Source organism: Chionomys nivalis, chromosome 17 (assembly GCF_950005125.1).
Source record: "Chionomys nivalis chromosome 17, mChiNiv1.1, whole genome shotgun sequence".
In the NCBI taxonomy this organism is placed as follows: Eukaryota; Metazoa; Chordata; class Mammalia; order Rodentia; family Cricetidae; genus Chionomys; species Chionomys nivalis.
In genome coordinates, this window is record NC_080102.1 from 52,465,143 (window position 1) to 52,483,542 (window position 18,400).

At 43.8% G+C, this 18,400-nt stretch overlaps 1 protein-coding gene across 3 annotated transcripts in view; it reads left to right on the forward strand.

Annotated features, from left to right (window-relative positions):
• The window catches only part of Ano6 (anoctamin 6), a 176,378-nt gene that overhangs the window by 86,512 nt on the left and 71,466 nt on the right, over positions 1–18,400 (forward strand). For all 3 annotated transcript variants that reach the window (XM_057791986.1, XM_057791987.1, XM_057791988.1), the window contains one exon: positions 13,499–13,627. In XM_057791986.1, the coding sequence (XP_057647969.1) occupies positions 13,499–13,627 (129 nt within the window). The remainder of the gene's footprint in view (positions 1–13,498; positions 13,628–18,400) is intronic.

Genomic DNA, 18,400 nt, shown 5'->3' on the forward strand with positions numbered 1-18,400 from the left:
ACTTTAATTAAGCCATTACACAAATAGCTCAACAATTAGGATGGTGAGACATGACATTTAAGGAGAAGGTAAGGTGCTCTGAGCTATGAGGGAGGAAACCTCAGCAGGCAGGCAAGAGAAGTCCCCCCCACCAGACTTTACCAGGGAAGATAAAGATTCTAGGAAAAGGACTTGTGGGTATAAAGACAAGGTGAATAGCCATTGAAGCCCCTGCAAGCTGGTGCAGCAGCGGTGGCCTGAAATCCCAGCTGTCCAGGAGGGGTGAAACAGGAGGCTGTGGAGCTCCAGGCCATCCCAAGAGTCGCAGAAAGACCCCCAGCCTCATCTCGAGCAAGCAAAGCAGACATAAAAACCTTAGCAAAAGGAGTAGACAGACGGTGTCTGTATGGATAGGGTTGCTGATTTTCTACATCATACGGTAGCCCTTGCAAACCGGCAAGATTAGACTATTAGTGTTTATCCTTTGTCAACTGATTTTAAGGCTTTAGCAGAGTAGTTACGGTAAGTGATTTCACTGGGCTATAAAGTCAAGCCAGTGGGACAAGTATCCACTGAACTGCTTTTCCTAAAGTTATGGGTTCAAAGCCAGACAAGTTTTCCCTTTGGTGTCCTAGTCCAGCTAAAGTGATAGTATGCACACAAACACATGACATTATGCTATATGCGTGGCATCAGATTATAGTAATTTATTTAATGCAGAATTAGGAGAATGGTATGGAGGCATAGCTCTTATGGTCTTACATTTTATACTTAATAATATAATATATTAAGAATAGAACACTATGGGCTTACATAGTTTTAATATACTTGAACTTAAAATGGAGAAATTTAACACATTTATTAATCAATTTAAACATAACTAATAATAAACCAAAGAATAATAATATAAACTAATATTGAAGCATGTTCATGTACATTAAATGTATATTTTAGTGTAAAACCTCTTTTTTCCCCTAAAGTAATTTAACGTGGGAGAAGTGATGTTATTTTGTGCATTTTGCAAGTCCGCATAAGAGTAGGTAGCTGGATTTTTACATTTGCTTGTTTAGTTAAAAGTATGGACTAAAGAAGTGGCTCAGCAGTTAAGAGCACTGGCCGCTCTTCCGGAGGACCCAAGTTTGAGTCTCAGCACTCACAACTCTCTGTAACTCCGATTTCTGGGGATCCAATGCCCTCTTCTGGCTCCATGGGTAGCAGACAGGCAACATGGTACACAGATGCGTGGAGACAAAGCACCCATACACATACGATACTTTTAAGCGGCAATACATTGTCTTGATTGCTGTGCGTAGATTGTTCAGGCTTATACAGATTGTCAGTTGAATGAAGGAGGACTGTTTCAGAGCCTCTTCAAGTAGTTGTATGTTCTTGGATTCCACATCAAAACTCAGCAACTGGCAATTTCTGAAAAGTGGGTTGCACTGTACAATGTAAAACCATATTGGCAAGAGTTTCATACATTTTGAATGAACCCTTCATAAGTATGATTTCTGCACCATGCACAGGGCAGTTGGAAAACAGTTCCCATAGATATTACAGATTAGTAGCTCCTACAAATGTTTACTTGTTTCCTTATACAAAATGAGAAAAAAAATCACATTTCTTAACATTACCTTCAGTCTCAACCAAAAGCCACTATTAGGATGCTCTCAGATGGCCATGGTGAATACAATTATGCTAAGTACTGATACTTGCTTGAAGTTTTAGGACATTGTCATTAATAACAACTATGTTTCCTTGAAAGTATTGATCAACTCTACCTACGTCTTATAACCAAATGTTGATCACTTGTCTGTGTAATAGAAAGAATGCTTCTGATTTCAGTGCACACCCCAGAAGCGCTTGTCCTGCAATGTCGGGGGCTTTGATGTACTGTAGATAGCTGTGTTTTATGAGAACATCTTTTTTCATACAGCGTGTTTAAACAGCTGCGGGCTGAGGGTGCCAGTTAGTAAAGCTGCGGATTGTGGCTCTGCATCCGGGGCTTTCTCTGCACTGCAAGTGTGGCTAGGGAGTGACTGCAGACACGGTGGAGACACTCTGTGTGCAGTAAGGCAGTGATTCTTACCCTTCTCCTCTTTTTGAGAAGACATAGCTTATAGATCTAGGTTTGCCTGTGTGTTTGTATATCACATATGCGCTGTGTGATGCCAGTGGAGGCCAGGAGAGGGCATGGAATCTTCTGGAACTGGAGATACAGAGGCTGTCAGTCCCCATGTGGGTGCTGGGAATCAAACCCAGGTCTTCTACAGGAGTAGCCAGTGCTCCTAATCGCTGAGATATCTCTTTAGTCTGCTTCCCTCTCTTAAGCCCTGACTTGCAGATATCAACACAAGAACAACAAATTTTGTATTATAGAAATGTTTTGACCTTTCAGATCCCCTGCCCCAGAGGGTCAGGAGTTGCTAGAGGTGTGTGGTACATGTGTTCCTAGCTTAGAAAATAAAGGAGAAGTAGAATTTGGATAGGTGGTTTAGAGGAGGAAAAGAAGGTATTACATGAGGAAGGAGGAGAGGCGGATGACAGACAAAACTCTGGATAGAAAAGATGGTTGGACTGGATAGTTAGCATACAGACGGAGAGCTGCGTGTCTAATCTGTAGGCTGTAGTCAGATCAAGAGGCATCCTACGTACCCAGTCGGGAGGTCTAGACTTGCTGTGTTCTACAAACTCGGTCGGGAAGTCTAGACTTGCTGAGCGGTGCCAAGGAGCAGGGCCCGGGAACAGCGCCCGGGAGCAGCGCCCAGGAGCAGCTGAAGGGTTTTGTCCCCCTGTGGAAGGTGGGCATGCCTGTTTCAGAGTTTTCCTTTGGCGGCAGTGCATGAGGTGAATCAGAGAGCAGAGAGTATGCAGTGTGGACTCGGATCCAGCTGCTGAGGATCCAGCTGCTGAGTGCCGCACTGTGGGACCAGAGGGTTGTGGAGACTGCTTCGGAAGGAAAAGCGAGGTGAGAACCAGAGTTGAAAATGTCAGAGGTTATCTGCACAGTATTATAGCTCCACTCCCTGCTAAGGGCATTGCTAGAGAAACAGACAAAAGCTGGGTGTTTCTGTAAAAGGTCTTCTCCAAGACTTTGCCCCCCAAGAAGCCTGAGACTACACCCTTTTCTTCTGATAACAGGACTGTATCATTGAACACATTTCCCTTTCAAGCCTTCCAGAAGGCTTCCAACCAGCTTTCGTAGTTAGGTCACAACAGCTGAAGTTGTCCCGGTGGCTAGTACATTTCTTCCAACTTTCTTTTCTGATCCCAGCCTTCTATCTTTATTGACTGTTCATTATTCTTTCTATATTCATTCTCCATGACCACACTGTGACATCACTGAGGGGGCTGGAGTTGGCTCAGCAGTGAAGAGTTCACACTGCTTTTGCAGAGCACCAGAGTTAGGTTTCCAGCAGCCGTGTCAGTTAGCTCATGGGTCCTCTAACTACAGCTTCAGGGAGCTGACGTCCACCACTGGCCTCGTAGACACCGAACTCACATGCGTGAACCTATACTCAAACACACATACAACCACGTCATCAAAAGCAAATCTTCCTTAAAAATAAACATTTTTTATATGGAATGTGTGGAAGGGCAGGGTACAATTTAATGGTAACATTTATAACCTTTAGCCTCCCTTACTCATTTGTGGAATGGGACCTTGACTTCAGGCCCATTTTCCTTAAAACTGAAGAGAGCTCAGAAGCCTCTGATGCCTCGGATTAAAGCTCTCGGGCTCAGTTTCACAGAAATTCAACAAACTCAAATCAATAAAAGGAAAATAAAAAAAAGAAAAGAGAAACCCAACAAACTCAGCCTGGTTTCTACTGCAGAGTCAACTGGAAGCTGAGAACAGCGGGGTGTTGCTGTACCTACTAAAGGCAGCTCACGGCTAGGAGTGACCAGAGAGAGCAAGATGCGGTGGAAGCATCTAGTAGTGACAGGGTCCATAACTACTCCTGACGCAGGAATCCGAAAGGACATGTTTGAGTAGAGAACATCCATGAGTCACAGTCCCTGGCCTATGTACCCCAAGCTTTAGGCTGGGTGTCACTCCAGTGTTCCGATCAGCACAAAGCCCTGTCTTTCTTCCCATGATGCCCCCCTAATCATGAGTAAACCTGAAAGGGTAGTATACATCCACCAAGGCACACAACTCACAGTCTGCAGCAGACTTGGGATTTGACCGTAGATCTCATGGATGCCAAAGTCCTTTTTCTTTCTTTTTTTTTTTTTTCATTTCTGCCTTTTTTAATATTTACCTCCTAAATAACAGTAGCTGAAGCCATGTACAGTATATTGTTTTAAGATACCAAAAATACTGTATATATAAGGAAAATGTAAGCTCAAAAGTTTAAGTAGCCACTTTTGAGATTTTTTTTCCCAATACACATGTATATGCGTGTGTATCTATGTGGACATGTACATGTGAAATCAGGGGCTCACAGGGACCGGAAAGCATTGGATCCCCTGGAACTTCAGCTACATGTGGTTGGGAGCTGCCAGGCATGGATGCTGGGAACTGAACTGTCCTCTGCAAGAACTCTATTAAAAAACCCATTTTTTGATGGGCAGTGGTGTCACACACCTTTAATTCCATCAGTTGGGAGGCAAAAAACAGTCAGATCTCTGTAGGTTTGAGGCTAGCCTGGTGTACAGAGCAAGTTCCAGTACTACATGGAGAAACCCTGTCTAAAAAACTTGAAAAAAGAAAAAAAAAATCTCATTTCTTTAGAGCACTTAATTTCTGGAACATTCCCAATAATTGAATGAGATTTTAAAGTTTTTTAAATGTATTTATTTATTATTATACATACAGTAGTCTGCCTGCATGTATGCCAGAAAAGGACACCAGATCTCATTATAGATGATTATGAATCACCATGTGGTTGCTGGAAATTGAACTCAGGACCTCTGAAAAAGCAACCAGTGTGCTTAACCTCTGAGCCATCTCTCCAGCCCACAAAATTTTATCTATATTCCTCCTTGTGATTAATTTAAAATGTTTTCCCGCCATTTTCATCAAGGAGTTGTTGCAGCCCTTCTCATAGGACCACTTTGGCATTGAAGGGGAAAGTAGTCACTCTATAGAACATCACCCAACTGATGCCAACTGGCACAGCCCTTTGCTTTCCTGGGCTCTGGATTTTCCTTTCTGTTTGTTTGAATGAAATTAAAAATATCAATTCCGAATTAGAGGTAAGAGAACACTGTGGCTTGGGAGATACACAGGGCATAAAATATCGAGGGAGGAGAGTACTCATACTGTGGATTCTGGCAGCTGAAGGCTGAAGATAGCATGACATTGCTCTCCCAGATGAGATGCTCACCAAAGACATCTTGTCATGCCAGAAAAACCCTTAGGTGACTGTCAACCTCATTTCACTAGGGGGTGACAGATTGCAACCCTGATGGAGTCTGTGGAAGGAACCCAGGGAAGATCTGAAGACTTTCTGTGCCATTATGTCCTCATCAGGAAGTCACAGTCTGGGTGGCTGTGTGAGGAAATCACAGTCTAGATGGCTGTGTAAGGAAATCACAGTCTGGATGGCTGTGTCAGAAAGTCACAGTCTGGATGGCTGTATCAGGAAGTCACAGTCTGGATTGCTGTATCAGGAAGTCACAGCCTGGATGGCTGTATCAGGAAGTCACAGCCTGGATGGCTGAATCAGGAAGTAACAGTCTGGATGGCTGTGTCAGGAAGTCACAGTCTAGATGGCTATGTAAGGAAGTCACAGTGTGGATGGCTGTGTCAGAAATTCACAGTCTGGATGGCCGTATCAGGAAGTCACAGCCTGGATGGCTGTATCAGGAAGTCATAGCCTGGATGGCTGAATCAGGAAGTCACAGTCTGGATGGCTGTATCAGGAAGTCACAGTCTAGATGGCTGTGTAAGGAAATCACAGTCTGGATGGCTGTGTAAGGAAGTCATAGTCTGGATGGCTGTGTCAGATATTCACAGTGTGGATGGCTGTGTCAGAAATTCACAGTCTGGATGGCTGTATCAGGAAGTCACAGTGTGGATGGCTGAGTCAGGAAGTCACAGTCTGGATGGCTGAGTCAGGAAGTCACAGTGTGGATGGCTGTGTCAGGAAGTCACAGTGTGGATGGCTGTGTCAGGAAGTCATAGTGTTGATGGCTGTATCAGGAAGTCACAGTCTGAATGACTGTGTCAGGAAGTCACAGTCTAGTGTTGATGGCTGTGTCAGGAAGTCATAGTGTTGATGGCTGTGTCAGGAAGTCATAGTGTTGATGGCTGTGTAAGGAAGTCACAGTCTGGATGGCTGTGTAAGGAAGTCACAGTGTTGATGGCTGTATCAGGAAGTCATAGTGTTGATGGCTGAGTCAGGAAGTTACAGTGTTGATGGCTGAGTCAGGAAGTCACAGTGTTGATGGCTGTGTCAGGAAGTCACAGTGTTGATGGCTGTGTCAGGAAGTCACAGTCTGGATGGCTGTGTCAGGAAGTCACAGTCTGGATGGCTGTGTCAGGAAGTCATAGTGTTGATGGCTGTGTCAGGAAGTCATAGTGTTGATGGCTGAGTCAAGAAGTCACGCTGTGCATAACTGCATTGGGAAACTGCTGTGTTCATTTTCAGCTGAGGAGCCTGTTATGCAGTGACTTGGTGTGGGACAATTGTATTCTGTCAATTATATTTTAAATAAACACTGATTGGTCAGTAGCCAGGCAGGAAGTATAGGCGGGACAACCAGACAGGAAGTAGAGGCAGGTCAAATGAGAACAGGAGTATTCTGGGAAGAAGGAAGCTCTTTCTGCAGTTGTGAGCCTGCCACAGAAGAAGCAAGATGTGACTGCCTCGCTGACAAAGGTACCGGGCCATGTGGCTAGCATAGACAAGAATAATGGGCTAATATACGTTATAAGAGTTAATAAGAAGCCTGAGCAAATGCACCAATCAGTTTATAGTTAATGTAGACCTCTGTGTGATTTCTTTGGGACTTCACGACTGCAGGAAACGGCAGGACAGAAACCCTCACCAACAGTGACTCTTTATTTAAAAGCAGAAACTATTGCCCTGGGGAGCATGTGATATGAATGATGGAGCAAAAGGGGGAAGTTTGCAGCTGAGTTTAGTGAATGGGATCTACCAGTGTGTTTAAGACTTAACAAGTCAGATATGTTAAAAAAAAAGTAGTTGAAATGGGGCTAATGAAGACAAACACAGGTGGGCCGAGAAGAACATACAGCTATAACTTACAGTGAAGTTATCGATCCTGAAGACCAAGAGCGTCATAACTCAGCTTATAGGTAGGGCGCCATGATAACGCACCAAGACATCAGAAGCTAATGCAGCACTGTTTTGGTTCCAGCTCATTCCAGAATACAGGATGGGAGCTATTGCTTAGACGTTCAGAGATGTAACCTAGGAGAGCCTTGTTTCAGGTGGAAAACCCTGTACAACATTCCTCAGAAGACAGCATAAGCTAAAATCTCACGTGGATTCAAGGTTCTATGCAAGTAGGTGGAAGGTGGATTTGCCAAAGACACGCTGATCTGGGGATCAGCGACCTCTGGAAGCTAGCCTCCAGGGGGACAGCCCTTCTCAAGCACACTTTCTTGTACCAAGCATCTTTAGCCTGTCCCTGCACCTTAGATAGTGGGTAGTATGTTGACAGTTCCTTGTAGTTTATCTCTCTCACAGTTCTCTTGCCAACACTATGGCTGACAGCTGAAAATGGTGTAAACAGATGGCGATTTCTTCTAGAAGAAGGAAGTTATAAAAAGCTACGATAGGCGCTTTCGCTTTTCCTTCTCATTGTTTGAGGTTTCTTTGCCTTTCTTATCTTTAAGGCTAACCTGACTTTGTTTGCTCTTTGTTTTTTGTTTTTGTTTGTTTTTTAAAGGCAGAAGACTCATAGGAAAACAAAAAATTAAAAAGAATGAAGTCATGTGGATAAAGTCAGTCACAGCGCAGTCCCCATGGTTTAAGAGAGGCAGTGAGGGTAGCTCCCTGCACAGCATGAAAAGGGCACCTGCCTGGAGCCTCCCATAAGCATCTAGTTAATTTTCTATGTGTGACACTTTGAATGAAACCCAGGACCACGCTAATGCCACTGAGCCAATCCCCAGCCTCAGGGGACTCCTTTTAAAGGAACTTTTTATTTTAAAGGTCGCTTCAAAGTTCTGTCTTCATATGTCCTCGACTCTAGTTCAGAAAATTTAAGACAATTAAACAGTGACAAGGATACTGGAGAAGGCATGCCCTCATCCTTGCTGGCATCTGGAACGTGGAGTCCCTAATAACAGACCTCTAGCAAAGGGAAGCAACGACAAAATGCACACGCCGAGTCAGGAGGCCGTGGCATGTAAGAAGACATTGTAATGACATAGCCCAATATTTACAAGCAACCACATCTGTGCCCGTGTAAGAAATAACTGAAAATAACAAGTTCTGCCGCTTGGAAAATTGTGAAAATAATTTACGGATGGAAGATAGCACTTTTGTTTTTAAGATCGTGACATCAAATTTAACTTGAAACCAAAACCAAATAAGTGGTAGGTTCTAAAAATAGAGAAATATATGAGAGTCGGTATGCATAAGCAATGTTTGGTGGTTGTGAGGATGGCCTGTAATCTAGGATGAAAAGTCAGCCGCTGCTCTGGTGACCTTCTAAAATGGGCACACTTCATTTTAATGTGCTCATGCAAAATGAAAATAATTGGTTGGCGATGCCGGACCCAGAGCGGGTGGGCTGACACAGCCTGGTATGTCTCCCTTTTACTGCCAGAATGCACTTGGTAAAATTGAGAGCATTCTAAGATATCTGTCTACAGAGATGTCTGTCTCCCCCATAACCACAGACCGCTGCCTTCCCAACAGTGTCTCTGTCAGCATCACTGAGTCAGGTGGGCACCAGTGTCCACAGTGGTTACCCATCATTATTTCTGCAGTTAGCTTGTCGCGTGGCCCCCTCAAAGGCACGCTGGCCCCTCTGCCAGACCTTTCCTCAGAGCTCCACCAGGGGTTACGTTTGATGAGGTTCAGGAGCTGTCCCTGACTTGTCTTATAGCTGTGGGGTTTTCAGGCGGAGCCACATAGAGTCTGGTCTTTGCTGTTCTTTGTCCTCTTACCCATTTCCCTGTGCGGCCTCAGCTTTCACCACTAAAGCTCTGGAGAATCCACTGAAAAGTCCAGTTAGGTCAAGGGTAGCAAGAGGTGTTACTTAAAAAAGTGGTAGTTCCTTTGGACAGGGCCTGTAATAATGTTAGTGTCCTCTAGTTAGAAGGTGCAAAAGAAGAAAAACCAAAATCACGTTTTGGCTGCGGCAGTGGGAAAGTGGAAGGCTATAATCTCGGGAGGGTGGTGCCTGTCACACTCACATTCTCACGCTGTGCTGGTGGGCGTGTGATTTAGGATGCTGGGATAGTCGCTCGTGTATCTGGAGCATTCGAACAGGCCGTAGCACTTAGGACTGGCTTCCCGAATTTAGGCTAATGAAATAGTAATTGAACATGTGCACAGATACATATGTACAAGGAAGCGCATTGCAGCAGTGTTTATAGAAGCAGAAAATTGGAAGCAACTTCTGTGTTCATCAGTGGAGGAACTGTTTAGCTAAATTATATTGCAGCTATTAAACATGATGATTCAGAGAGTTACATAAAGCTGGAAAATGCCTCTGATCGATGTTTGTAAAACAGTGCGTGCGTATGGTAGCATTTTAGTTAATATGTGCATGAGCATGCCGGGAAGGAAGCTCTCCAAAAAATATTTAAAAACTCAGCTCATGTGTGGGAGACAGGGTTACATATGACGTTTATTTCTTCCTTTATACTTTACTGGATTGTTCAGAGTTATTTTGTACTGAACATAATTTTTTTTTTCCATTAGGAGAAGAGTCTGTGTAGTTTGGGGGTGTGTAAAAACCCTGAGGTCTTAATATGTGGAGAGGCCTCACAGAGAGCCCAGGGTGAGCAAGGACTGGACACTCCTTCCAGAACTGAGCTGAGCCAAGGGGGAGAGTGAGTTATACAGAAATCACTGGGTCCCGAGTACACACTGATTGTCACAGAGTCAACACCGAATGTTCTCGTAACATCCTGAGACACGCTCTAAAAACAGCCCTCACGTCAGGGCCCATCCTCCCCGGTGGTCTCCTTTGGTCCGTTCTCTGCAGTCTGGAAGGCCAGGCTAGTCAGAGAAGCTCCTGTGTGTTGTTGACTCTGTGTCCACACTCTTTTCCTCTCCCTGTGACTAATGTGTTACGTCCTCTCTAGCCGCCCAGCTCTCCTCAGATGTTGTCTTTCCCCTCAATGCTCAGCCTCCCCCAGCTGCTGCCATCCTAGAACGTTTTTAGCCAGTATTTGGCTTTTGATATCGATTTGCAGTTTGCATTTTGATCAAATAAAAGGAGTTAAATTTGACTGGCTTTGTAGCATGTTTGCACTATTGTACAGAGGAAAACACTTTACTTATTTGTATCTTGTGTCTTTCTGTCTGGTAGTTAGGAAAAATGGAAATATGCCATTTGTAGCACACGAGTAAAACTAGTTCTGCGTTTTGAGATTTGAATAAAAGCTTCTACTTCTGACCTAGACTTGGTGTGTGTGTACGTGTGGTGTGTGTATGTGTGTGTGGTGTGCGTGTGTGTGTGCACCTGTGGTATGTACATGCGTGTGGTGTGTGCAATATGTGGTGTGTGTGGTGTGTTTGGTATATGTGTTTGTGGTGTGGTGTGTGTGCCTGTGGTATGTGCGTGTATGTGTGCATGTGATGTGCATGTGTGCAAGCGTGGTGTGTGTTTGGTGTGTTTGGTGTGTGTGTGAGAGAGAGAGAGAGAGAGAGGGAGAGGAGAGAGAGAGAATGAGAGAATTCAGGGTTTACTGCAGAATGAAGGTACTGTATTTTTAGTTTAGCTGTGTTACGGGTAGTCTCCTCCCTCCCTCATGGTTCTAGAATTAACTTTAATTTTTCTAGTCATAAGAATTGGAGGGAGCAGCTCATTGCTACACTCATACTTCAGCTGCTCTTTTAGTTATATGAAAGTTTAAATATTTTTCATATTTCTCAACTATTGTTGGAAAACAAGCCTTCCTTGCGGCCTCTCTGTGAGGTAAAAGCTGTTAGCCCAAATGAGCCTGGAGCATTTCAGCATTTCAGGTTCTGTGGAAACTCTTGCGGTGCAATCAGTTTCAACATCCAAGGCAGTGTCAGGCCCTCTCATGCATAAACATGAGTCTGAGCAAAGGCTCCAATGCAGCCACACTTCACCCTGATTGTGAATAAATAATTTAAATTCAGCATTTTAAACGACGGTAACAGATTCTGCTGGAGTGAGGTGGGACTGGGTTCCTCGCAGGGACTGTTGGCGACCGTCTTAATGACATTTGAAACATGTGAGACTAGACCCGTGTTGAGAAGTTATTTTATGGTCACAGAAATCCTGATGTCAAGGAGCCTGAGAGTGTTTATTAGTGAGGTGAGGAGTGTTCCAACCATGCCCACCCTGAGTGACCGCAGCGCCCCTCCACGTGCACAGCCCTTCCCTCAGGCCCCTCTCACTACCACACTTCACATCTGTCCAGAAAGACAGATTCCCCAAGGCCGAATCATTTCCCTCTGCTGTGATTATAGCATCCTCTTCAAGGGGAAGTTCAGTGCCCACATTTCAACCAGATTGCTACGTGGACTTTCCCTGCCGAGTTATTACAGGAAGACACTCACTTTGAGACATTTTCCTTCAGCCATTGTCCTGCAGTAACCAGAAGCCTCACTTGATGCTGTGACTGGGATGAGGACCCACGTGTGCTTCCTCAACAACAGCAAGAAGAGTGTACATTTTTTTTACCTTCTCAAATTCACATTAGTTTGAAGGCACGGAGCAAAAACCATTTTAATTTTTTTTTCTTTTCCTTTTTGAAAATTCCATATATGTATTCAAGATCCATAAATGTATCTTGATAGTCTCTGCCCTCCTCCTATCCCTCAGGTCCTCTCTCCCCAGCATCATGCTAGAATATTCATGAGGGTCACCTAAGACAATAGGAAAACACAGATGTTTACATCACGATTCATAACAATAGCAAAAGTTACAATTGTCATGTGGCCATGAAAATGATTGTATGGTTGGGGGTTACCACAACATGGGGGGCCGTATTAAAGGGTTGCAGCATTAGGAGGGGTGAGGTCCACTGACTTGGTGGGATGTGGGAATAAAGGGAGCTTCTGCAGGTGGGGTAGAGACCCCGAGAAGCCTTCACACGCCCCTGTAGGGAGAGAGGAAAGGAAGAAGGCATAGCAGCTTTAAGGGGTGCGAAGATTACATCTTCTCAGAAGTGTGAAGAAAAGGGGGTGCTGTGGGGATGGCAGAATCGAATGATTTCTGTGCTAAGTGATGCTCGAATGCATAAGAGAATTAATCCCGTTTCATGAACATATCATGCATGCCGTTCCATCAGACGATTGCAAAACACAATTCTCCATTTGTTTTTAATGGCGGGGGAGTTAAAACGATCACTTACCAGTTAAAAAGCATTCTTAAACAGTGAAGCTAGCATAAGCATTTTTTAATAGGCTGTGAGAACAGACTCCTCCCTGTAGATTAAACCACCCATGTCCATGTGTGTATGGGAACAGAAGGATAGCGATTGTATTAGCCCCATCTTTGCTCTAATATCTTATTTTAGGACAGACTCCTCACTGTAGACTAAACCAGCCATGCCCATTTGTGTGCAGGAACAGAGGGACAGTGATTGTATTAGGCCCATCTTTTGCTCTGATGTCTTACTTTGTTATCATATTCATTTTGCCCCACCCACCCTTCTTTCTGAGACAGAGTGTCCCATCGTAGCCCAGGCTGGCCTGCTTCAACCTCCCTGGTGCTGGAATTATAGTGACTTGCACCACTATATATGGTTTAGGTTATAATCTTTTAAGTTCTTAATTGAAGACTCATTTAATTTGTTACTATCGATATTTACAAGTTTTAAAATTTGCTTCCGGTGGCTCAGGGGACACTGCTTGTGGATCTGCAGACAAACACCAATGACTAACGTGGCTTTGTGTGCACGGCAGCTCTTCTTCGCATGCGTTTTAAAATGATTCCTCGGGGGAAGCGATGACTTCTGGAGAGGTGTCATGAAAGCCAGTTAAAAGTGAGGAAGTCAGAGACTGATGAGGCTTCCATCAGTAGTGTTATGTCTCATATTTTCCTTCTTGCTAAAAAATTCAGTCCCACAGCCGGGAAGTCCTTATTCCTGAGTTCCTGTCCAAACTTGACTCCCCTCTGCTGTCCAGGCAGGTAGAATCTGGGGTGATTTTGCCCTGTATGTAATGCTGACTGTTTCCAAGTGTTTTGAGGCAAACCCCTCATTTCTCATGTCACAGGCTGCCCCTCCCCAAGAACAGATCATGCTGTAGAGGTCGGAGACATAGGCATGAATGTATTTTTCTCTTTCTCAGCAAGCCCATCAATGAACTGATGAAAACGAGAATACGTACTTATCGATCATCACCTTTCCAAAGCTCACATTTCTGCTTTTTCCTGTTCCTCGCAGGAGGAGTTTAACGGGAAGCCTGACTCCCTCTACTTCACGGATGGTCAGAGACGGATCGACTTCGTTCTCGTGTACGAAGATGAGACCAAAAAGGAGACCAATAAAAAGGGAACAAACGAAAAGCAAAGGGTAGGATCTGTTTTCCGTTGTAATTTCATTTATTCCCTTTTATAGTATGAGACGAGAAAAGGTGTGTTGTTCTCATGTAAACCATTGAGGAAATTGACCTGGTGGACCATGAACCAAACATCCCTTCCTTGTTTCCTCAGGCCATGCTCCCTCAAGGCGTGTGAGCAGGAAATTTTGTTGAATTTCAACCAAGCTTGCTGAGGCTCTTCCTCTGTAGTTTCAGGCTGAAGGGAGAGTCACTCCTCAGGAGCTGGCTTTTCTGTTGTGTAGAGGAGATTGTCACTAAGACACACCATGCTGCTCACACCTGGCTGGGAAAGAGGCTGATAATTAAAGACAAGTGCAGTAACAGCTAGCATTCTGTGTGTGTGTGTGTGTGTGTGTGTGAGTGCGCGCGGGCGCCCTCGCTCTCTCGCTCTGCTGCCAGAGGTGCATTTTGCTTGCATTTTTTTTTTCCTCATTTAACTCTTACCACACCTGAGCTGGGCTCTGTCCTCACACAAGTTCAGCTTCTCCTCCTGAAACCAGACCCTGTGTCCGTGACCCTCATGTCTTCTGTCAGCCATCCTTTCCTCTCTTGCGCCCTTTGGCAGCCGTGCCTCCTCCCTTTCCTTTGCGTAGGCCTCCTGGGAAACAAAGCCATTCTTCCTTTGAAAAAAATTCAAGCAACAGGCCAGGGCTAGCACAGCCGCCTGGAACTTCTCTGTTGGAATGCAAACTGCACATAACTCAAGCAGGACAGAAGACGTGTAACACATGGATGTTTAGATCCATGCTGGAAATCATTCCATCATTATATCCGCCCCTTGCAAATGAACTGTTAAACATACACACAGCTTTATTGTCCTCATCCATACTTTACGCATAAACTATACCAGTCTTTAATCTTTTCATTTCTGGTTATTCATTGAAAGCAAGTGATGAAACCTTTTTGTAAAATGAAACGAATAACTACTTTATTCGTTTATCATAATAATCATTATTACTTATGTGTTTAAATTTGAAGAGGGTTAAGTTTGGAGTCCTAAGTTTATCTGATACAGCAGAATAAGTCCAGGATTTAGAAAATGACATTCAGATTCTAATTCAGCCACTGTCTTAGCCAGAGCAATTTAATTTACATGAAACATTCACAGGTGATAATGGCGTCATCAAAAAAAAGTGCATTTATTGTTTGTGCCAAAGTAAAAAGTGACGTTCTCGCTCAGCACATGGTTTAGGATTGGGGCTGTGCTGCGTGAAGTCATTCAGGAACCTAAGTTGAAACTGAGGCTCTGCCATATTTGTTAGGCAGTTCCAAAATCAACCTGGGCATCTGCACAAAGGGCAAAGAAGATGCCAGAGTCAGTGAAGGAGGAGCTCATGCTTCCTTGCGGCTGGGATCTGGCAGGGACCACGGCCATTGTGCACAAGTGTGTCAGGCCGAGCTCAGCAAGTGAAGCTTCTGTCTTCTGTCAATTTCATAACTTCCCCCCACATTTAGACTTCTTTGGGTTTAGTTTGCGTCTTATAGAAAGTTTATCATAATTCTAGTTGGTTGAAATTTTTTTTCTTATTGGTATCTAAATATTGACTATCATATGGTATCCTAGATTCAGGAAAATAGGACCCCAACATCTATCATGTGGTATTATGATTAAGATGAAATAGAATAGCATATATAGATATTACATAAATTTCCAATACATGCAAGTTATAAACGTTAATGCTGCACCTTCTATTCTTACTTGGATTTGGTGGTTTTCTAAGGTAATGCTCTGCTATGAAAGACATGACTCTCCTTGTACCCGGCTTTATTACTAGAATAAAGAAACTAGTGGACTTGACCATTTTTCCCCAGATTAGGTATAATAGCCTATGCATTCATATTTACTATTGTCAAATATTCATGAACCACCCATGTGCCAATAGGACTGGGCTGGATTTATGTAAAGCAAGTTAAATAAGTTTATCAAATCCATTAAAGTATAAAGGAAATGGCCTGACTTTGGACAAGAGCTTTACTGCTTACTGAAGGGGCCCTGGAGCTACTCACATTATTAATAAGTTCTTCATTTGCTTTAGACAGGACATAGTTGTCAGGGTGACTTTCATAAGTCAGGAGGCAAAAAAAAAAAGTCATTAATTTTGGCAGTCCTCCAACACAGTGAATGATGTACCTTGATGTTGATATTCATAAGCTTTGCTTTGAAGTGTTTTCAGTTTGCATTTGTACATATTTCTTAATTTTTATACTCCGTCGAAATTGAAAGCAGGGCTTTGGAACCACGTTTTTATTAATTGGACAGACGTTTCTGAGCTTTGTTGTAGTCCTCATCAGGGCTTAATGGGGATTTAGGGCAATGCCGAGGAAAAGCAATTTCAAAGTCCTGTTTCTCCTAAAAGGAAAGTTTTCTGTGTATGTCACATTGATTTCCTAAAACAACACCACGGTTGGCTTTGCCAGGATTGATCAAAAGAGTTCTGTAAGCAAGTTTTAGGGCTGTGGAAAAATGGGACTAAAAGGGCCACAGGCACCCTAAATATACATACATGAAAGGCCTGTCTTCTCAGGAGTAAGAGAAAGTTCCGTCCTGGTCAAGCTTTCAGATAGTATGTATTTTCACCCCTTTGTATTGGTGAAATCACATCCTGATTTGACACTCCCCTTTGAAAGCATAAGTTGTCTGCTTTTGCATTTGATACGGCGGTCATTGTGAAATGTTTCAGCAAGCCGTGTTTGTCTTACGCCATGCTTTCTGCTGGATCATTTTGGATGATTTTTACTGCAAGTCACAAGAAAACAAGATTTCAAATGGGTAATTGCTAGAAAGAAATAATTATGTAACTAATCAGGAGGTAGAACCAGCTCTGAGGCAGGTGATTTTCCAGCTTAATGAGGCCATTCCTTCCTCCTTCCCTGATCCTCAAGCAGGCATCCCCCGGGTATGAGGTGACAGCTGGGACTCCAGTCAGACAGCAGCAGAAGCATTGTCTCTCCTTTCAGAAACAAGGAAGCGCCTCTGGAAGGACCCTGTGCAGCCTTCCCACTGTAATTTCCTATCTAGCATAGATCATAGTCTCTTTCTCTCCTCCCTCCTTCCATATCTCTCTCCCTCTCGTTCTTCCTTTGCCAAGGTCCCATGTAGTCTAGGTTCATCTTAAACTCACATGAAGTGATGACCTTGAACTACTGGTCTACCTACCAGCCTGTCATTCCTGAATATTGGGATTATAGATAAATGTCATCATGCCAGAAGTGGTGGCGAATCTTGGTTGGCAACTTGACACACCTCGAAAGAGATAACCTCAGCACAAGAAATAGCCTCAACTAAAGAGTCGCCTTCATCACTTTGGCCTCTAAGCATGTCTGCAGGTGTGAGGGTGGGGTATTCTTTTGATTGCTATTTAATAGAACGGGATGTAGCCTAATGTGGACCATGGTGTCCTTGGGCAAGTAGACCTGAGGTGTATAAAAAAAGCTGTCTATGCAGAAGCAGGGAGCAAGGCAGTAAACAGCATCCATCAATGGTCTCTGCTTCAGTTTCTACGTTAGGTTCCAGCCTTGGCGTCTCTTGATGATGGACTCTAACCTGTAAGATAACCTTTCCTCGCCAAGTTGCTTTTGGTCATACAGTTTATCACAGCAACAGAAACCAAACTAGGACAGCAGATTTGTTGATTTGGGGATGGAACCCAAGGCATCCTGCATGCTAAGCAAGCATTCTACTAAATGAGTACATTCGTTGCCATCCCATAGTCTGTTATAATTCAGCACTAGCCAGCCTCTCTGGTCCTTTGGCTCTGTATCCATGTATCTAGCCAACCACAGGTTTTGAAAAAAATATGTTCCAAAGAGGACTGGACAGTTGTCTCAGTGACGTGGAGGGCCTGGGTTTGGTTCCCAGCACCCACATGATTAATGACTTACAACCATCTGTAACTCCAATTCAGACCATCAGGTGGTCTCTTCTGATCACTGTGAGCACCAGTCATGCATGGGTGCCCAGACACTCATGCAGGCAAAACACTCACACACATAAATAAATCTAAAATTGTTTAAATGTTCAGAAAAAATGCTCCCTGTTGAACCCATACAAATGTATTCCTATTTATTATTTCCTAAGATAGACAATATAAGCAACCAATATAAACATTACATTCTGTTAGGTTTGGTAAGGTGTACAGTGTAGACAACCATTCACATTGTTCTAGGTTTAGTAGCAATCCGAAAATGGTTTGAAACATATGGGAGAAATGTATATATGTGATGCCCAAACACTGCTCCGTTCTATGTCAGGGCCCTTTCAGTGCCCATGGAGATTGTTTCCTGTGGCCATTCTCGAGTTCATCCTTGTGTCTGCAGAGGAGGCTGGACTAGGAAGATGGAGTCTTTCACTGGCCCATGCTAATCAGGATTGGTTCAGTTTATTTCCTGAGTCACCAGATCACCCCGTATCAGAAAACTGTTCAGGCTTTGCTTTACAACAGTGGAAGAGAAGAGTGTCTAACAGCTGTCCTCAGTGTCTGGCACCCAAACAACTGCAAGTAAATATGTGGGGTCAATATTATAATGAGCAAAGATGTTTTAAATAAAACAAATTCCCACCCCACCCACTCTGCCTGCCCCGCGTGGCTCCAGTCCCTCCATCACAGTCTTGGTAGTTACTGCTTCTTTCTTTCCATTTTTGCTACAACAGTCACAGGACTGATCTGCTTTGATTTTGGTTTGTCCCGTGGCCTTACCTGCTTCAGGACAGACGTGTTCCTGGCTGCAGGATGATATGATCAAAT